Source organism: Miscanthus floridulus, chromosome 8 (assembly GCF_019320115.1).
Source record: "Miscanthus floridulus cultivar M001 chromosome 8, ASM1932011v1, whole genome shotgun sequence".
In the NCBI taxonomy this organism is placed as follows: Eukaryota; Viridiplantae; Streptophyta; class Magnoliopsida; order Poales; family Poaceae; genus Miscanthus; species Miscanthus floridulus.
In genome coordinates, this window is record NC_089587.1 from 220,738,199 (window position 1) to 220,744,198 (window position 6,000).

General features: G+C 45.6%; 1 protein-coding gene across 1 annotated transcript; it reads left to right on the plus strand.

Annotated features, from left to right (window-relative positions):
- Positions 1 to 4,152: 4,152 nt before the first annotated feature.
- LOC136470681 (uncharacterized) lies at positions 4,153 to 4,834 on the plus strand. The gene is made up of 2 exons (XM_066468437.1): positions 4,153 to 4,650; positions 4,739 to 4,834. Exons 1-2 carry the CDS (start codon positions 4,153 to 4,155, stop codon positions 4,832 to 4,834), a joined length of 594 nt encoding a protein of 197 aa, XP_066324534.1.
- The last annotated feature ends 1,166 nt before the right edge of the window (positions 4,835 to 6,000 follow it).

Sequence of the window (6,000 nt, forward strand, 5' to 3'; positions counted from 1 at the left end):
AACTAAATTAAAGTATATCTAAAGCCTAAGGCGGATTAAGCTAAAACAAGAATGCATTCACAGTCATTTGATGTCATTATTGACTTAGGCTACGCATGACAAAGATAGTCACAATCACAACCAAAAACATCATGACTGAATGGAAGCTTTATTAGTGAACACCCAAGCCGTAGGCAATGTTTTTAGTAAATAGGAAATTCATCTTACCACCATTTGAAGAACACTTTTCATCTATACAATTTTTTTTTCGAGACGTGATTTTTGACAATATCACCAAGCTAGTGGATGACATGAGAAGTATAGTTCTTCCTCCAAGTCAATTAGTCAGGTGAACAAGTGACGATACAAATGAAAATATTCCTAAGTACATTTTCCCAAATGATCTGCCATAATTGAACTGTAGTCTGTACCGTAGTACTTAGACCAACAAACTTGCCCAGGTAAAGTGATGATGATATTTTGATTCGTAATCCATATGCCAGTATTAATCTATCGTGTGCAACTATTTTGGTGTATACCGCCATGCATCATACGGCCGTTAACATATATAAAATCTCGCCGACGACCGGACATCTCAGATCCAAAATTTCATTGGCTACTTTAAACTATACTCACTCTCTGGGCTCTGGCTAGCTATGTTCTTATCAGGAACAGAGCAAAAAAAAAAAAAGGACGAAAATGACAAGTATGATCGGAGAGAAAGGCACATTTCATAATAGAGTCACCAACAATAATCTATACCATATAGGTGCGTTCGGTATACTTAACGGTTTCTACTAACCTGGCAACTAGTTCAAATGGTCAATTTATTTCCAATTTGCAGATCTTTGACAGTGAGAGAAAAAAAGAAACGGTCCACACAGGAAGACACGCCCGAATCTGAATTCAGAGAGAAAAGTATTTGAAAATTAGTGCTCAGTGTAGACAGAACCGACCAACCAGCTTATGTACGTGTTTAAAAAAACTGAACAAATAATCAAGGGGAGTAGTAGTTAACTAAACCCACTACCATTAAGATATATGGTTTGTTTTTCGTGGATCCTTGGTTGGAGATCATTTTCATAAATAATCGACCACGCTACCCGCGGCATAATTGTTGTACCAGTACCATTGGAGTTCTGCATCCTTTATTCCAATGGAGGCTGGGGCTTGGGAGTGTTGGTGGCTCGATCGAAACCATCAATGTGGCATCATGCAAATCTTCTTTGAAGTAGTAGCAATCTTTTTCATTGTATTTTGCATCATCATTGGAGTCTTGAGTGTACCGTTATTACTGAATGGATTAGACAAGCTCCTCGAGATCAGAGTAAAGAACAATAATGACGATGCGTGCCATAAGGCCAATCTCAATGGGAGTTTCGTAGAGTTTCATAGGCATTAAATATGCTGATGACATGACAGTGTATTGAAGAAGAGAGAGATGATGAAAGTTTCAGAGCAAGGCTCGCCCCGCGCGGCCTAGTGCCCGCGACCGGTGGCGGCGGCCGGCTGCTCCCCACCACGCAGCCCACGCGGCCTCCGCTCCTCATGGTCTCCTAGTGTCGGCATCCGGCGGCACTGCACGGTCTCCGCGCTCGTGGGCTGCAGCACCTAGCAGATATGTTGGATGCGGCGGGGTAGGAGCAGGGTCGCCGACGGAGTCGCGGGGAAGGGAGCAGGGTCACCGACGGAATCGCGGAGAGGGATAGGAGCCGCGGTTCGTATGCGAAGAGGAAACCAACGGATGGGGCCCGGGGTGTTGGCCCAGCCAGAATGGGATCTAGAAAGAGGATTTTAGTGCCCTCGCAAATTTAGGTCCATAGTAGAGGCCCTGCTGGAGTTAGATTTTTTACATGAGTCCATATTTAGCTATTGGGGCTCTAGTAGAGGTCCTGCTGGAGTTGCTCTTATAGCCTTTTATTATAATTGCTCTCATGGGAGTAGAAATAGTCTCATGAAGATAAAACTCTTCTGTATTATTTTTAAAATATAAACGTGGAGCCATAAAACCGCCGGTATCGAAGTCGCCAGCAGCCATGCGAATCTGTCCGACCTGGCGGAGAGAGAGCGTGGAAAAAGGACTCGCTAGCGATGAAGCAAGCGCTAGTCTCACACTTCTTTCGATGAGCGCGGTGTCTCTGTTCCTCACGAGCTTCCATGGCATGCAGCCACCTTAGCTAGCGATTTCAACGCACTACTGCTGCGGACGCCCTAAGACTGGCCTAAGCACGGTGAACGAAGGCACATGCTGCCTGGTAGGGCTTACCTTATATTTAGCGTGTTTGTTTTTTTTATTAAAATAATATTTTTCTTTCAATAATTCAGCAAGAACAGTGTTTTTCAGCCGGTTCCGATCAAACGAACGGGGCTGCTGCGATGGATTTGTCTAATAACCCGGCGCGCGCCGCAGCAGGAGACTGCTCACGTTTGACGGGCAACAACAAATTGTACAGTAAATTGGCGCATCTGCGCTGGGTCTTGGACCCCACGTCGCAGTGAGTCAGTGACGGCAGACAGAAGGAAATATTCTGAGGTGTCAGCGAATGTACGGCGGCGTGGGGGCAGTAGTTTTTCGGCAGACGAGTCACTGTTGAGTCAGTGGCTTGGCATGCATTTTGATGCTCGCTCGGTATTCACCCAAACGGCGCGGTAGGAATCATCATCAGAGCAGTATTAGTAGGATCACTGTGACAGTTTTTACGCTCACCAACGCCCGCGTCGTGCCGTCGTCTCGTCTGCCGTGGCGAGTCCGTGCATCGAGATTCACAGGGAAATAACTGTGGTCTCATGCGGCACGTGGATTTCGGCTTCCTCGCTAGGCGCCGCCTCGGGATTCCCACGCGCTTAATTATTGAGTTCGTTCGATACCACTCTCGTTCAAAAAAAACATTAATTCACTGCCACAGCTGCGTCCTGGGTGCTGCTGTTCCGCGGCCTTGTACTGGAATCTGGATGCTTCAGAGTTAATTACTTTAAGTTCAACTAAATATATAACGGTAATATTTCTATGCCTAATAGTAACTATTAGATTATTATGTAATATATTTTTATAATAATTATATTCGAAGATAGATTTTAGTTAAACTTGAAAAGATCTATTTTTTTTAAAAAAGATGTGATTTATGTCATGGGATCAAAAGCCATGAATCCAAGAGTATTCCCATCCTGCCTGTCGCTGCCACGTGTGCAGTACGCGTAGTATTGGTACGCTGCCAATGTCGTGATATTTTAATGCAAAAAAGGGGGAAATTGTTTGTGAAAATATTTCAAATGGAAGAGCAGAGCGCGGTGTGGGGACAGGGAACAAGTTGGTTGGGGGTACAAGCTACAGTACATAAAGGGCGTGATTGGTTGTCCGAACCGGGCCGTCATTTGGCCCATCCCGCATACTTCGGTGCATTCTGCTGTGTTTGGTTGCCCTACTCGCATCTTTCCTCTGCTTCCTCCCGTGTAGATTCGCTCCTCCATCCCGGACGCCGCCGTCTTCTCAATCCCCGCTTCCCTCTCGGTGCAGGCTGGCTCGGTGCTTGGCGGGAACCTTCGCGCCGAGCGCGGGAGATGAGGCCGTCCGGGCCATAAAGCGCGCGGGGGGGGGGGTCTCGGCTAGGGTTACCACCCTCACTCTTCGTCTCTCCTTCCGCCATAGCTCCGGTGCGAACTCCCGTCTTGCTCCCCCTCGATCTCGGTAGCCCTACCGAGGTGACCCTTGTCGGCGGATTTCTCTCGGTCCTCCGGCGCTTGGACGGTATATATATGCCACCTGCGCTCTTCCCCTCCTCTCTTCACTGTCGATTTTTTGTTGATTTGTTGGTGGATTTTGCTTGAAATGCCAAGAAATCAGAGTTCTTGGTTTGACATCCTCAGATCTATACGATGCTATACCTGATTTACCTATTCCTAGCTCAGATCTATACATGATGCTTCATTTTTTGTTTATACCTCATGTTTTGTGTAGATCTTGTACATGCTGATGCCTATTTTGTTGTACACACTGAGCAAAGTGCCTAGGTCAATGATGTTGATTGGTTAACAGTATACGCTGGAGGAGCACCCTTTGGTGTGGCAGCCGTGTCTTTTATTGTTCATTTTGTCTATTTTTTTGCTTGCTAAGCAGTACATACCCATGTTGCATGCTCGCTTTCTAATGTTGCCCTCCATCCTCTTGTGGTAGACATGGCGTTTGAAGCTAGGCGAAGGGCTGCCGCTGCTGTGGTTGTTGCAGTGGTGGCTTGGTTTTTCATGTGGTTTAGGAGGAGAGTTGAAGATTCGCGCTCAGTCACCTATGGTCCCTTGGCTGAGAGGGATATACAGAGGATGAACAATCTTAGATACATCTATGATTCTGATGATGTGCACTGTGTCAACCTTCTTAGAATGAGGAGGGCTCCTTTTTTCCAACTTTGTGACCTTTTCCGTAGTAGAGAGCTTGTCACTGACAGCATGCATGCATCTGTTGAAGAACAAGTAGCCATGTTCTTGCATGTTGTTGGTCACAATAAGAGGTTTAGGGTGGTTGACCTTACCTTCAGGAGGTCCGCAGAGACAATTAGTAGGTTCTTCCAGAAGGTGTTATATGTGGTAGGAGAGCTGGGAAATGAATTGATTGTCCCTCCTGCTACCAATGTCCATCCTAGGATCCTTGGGAGCAGAAGGTGGTACCCCTATTTCAAGGTTGGTATCCATAACTTGTCATACATAGGTCTCATGCATTATTAGTTTAGTGTCAATGTTCACTTGCACTTATGTTTTTTTCAATTAGGACTGCATAGGAGCAATTGATGGTACTCATGTATTAGCTAGAGTGCCTGTGAAGATGCAAGCTGCCTTTAGAGGCAGGAAGCACACCATCACATAAAATGTGTTGGCAGCCATGGACTTTGACCTCAGATTCACCTATATGCTTGCTGGTTGGGAGGGATCTGCACATGATGCTCTTATCTTGTCTGATGCTCTTAAAAGAGATGATGGCCTTAGAGTGCCACCAGGTATCATCCAAACCAAAAATAAACTTTGACACTTTGCTTAATCCTAAATGAAACTACTAAAACATGTTCCTATCTGCTAATTTTAGGCAAATTCTATCTTGTCGATGCTGGCTATGCAGTGAGGCCTGGTTTCTTGCCACCATTTCGTGCCACAAGGTACCATTTGAGGGAGTTTGGTTCAAACCGACCTCAAAATTAAAGAGAGCTTTTTAATCTAAGGCATTCGTCTCTTAGAGTAATAGTTGAGAGGGCTTTTGAAGCTCTAAAGAATAGATTCAGGATATTGGACAACAAACCTTTTCACCCATACAAGACCTAAGTTAAGCTTGTTCTAGCCTGTTGTATTCTTCACAATTGGATCCTCAGGCATGGGTAGGACGAGCATGTGCCTGCTGAATCCATATGGACACCTAACATCAATGATAATGCCTCACAACCAGACCATGTCCCTCACAATGGTACCTGGGCACAATAGAGGGAGACATGGGCTGCACAGATGTGGCAAAGCAAGGGGAATTCTAGGGTGTAGTGGCATGGTGTGTGTACTATTTAGTAGCATTGGAGAAACTTATTTTTTTACTGAGACCTATGGCACTGTGCAATAATGTAGTACCTATTCCTTTTCTGCCTATTTGATCTGTTCAACTTGTATTTCATACCATGCAATTTGTTTTCCTTACGTACTGGTTGTGGATAGGAAATGGACAATGTGCCTGACCAGGTTGTTAACATTGGTGGTGAGGACAATGTGGTGGAACAGGGTGGGTAGTTGCTACCGATGATGGCAACCAAGCAGCCCCTCAGCCCAATGGCCCTATGCACTGGAGTCCTGTCCAGTCTGGGTTTATGCTTAGGAGGTTCCATGATTTGGTGGGGCAGGGGGTCAAAACTGAGAAAGGGTTTAAGGAGGTACATGTTAGGCAGGTTGCACTCATGGTCTCTGAGTTTGCTGGGGTCAATGTGACCACCCAGCAGATTTACAATCACCTAAGAAAGTGGAGGCAAAGGTGGGTTAAGATTGTTAGGCTCAAGGATT

What these genes read in the sequence shown, in the direction of transcription:
- LOC136470681 (XM_066468437.1), top strand. Translation starts at nt 4,153, where the DNA reads ATGGCGTTTGAAGCTAGGCGAAGGGCTGCCGCTGCTGTGGTTGTTGCA. An exon ending in GGTGGTACCCCTATTTCAAG is followed by an intron (nt 4,651 to 4,738) that starts GTTGGTATCCAT and finishes TTTTTCAATTAG; the next exon opens with GACTGCATAGGAGCAATTGA.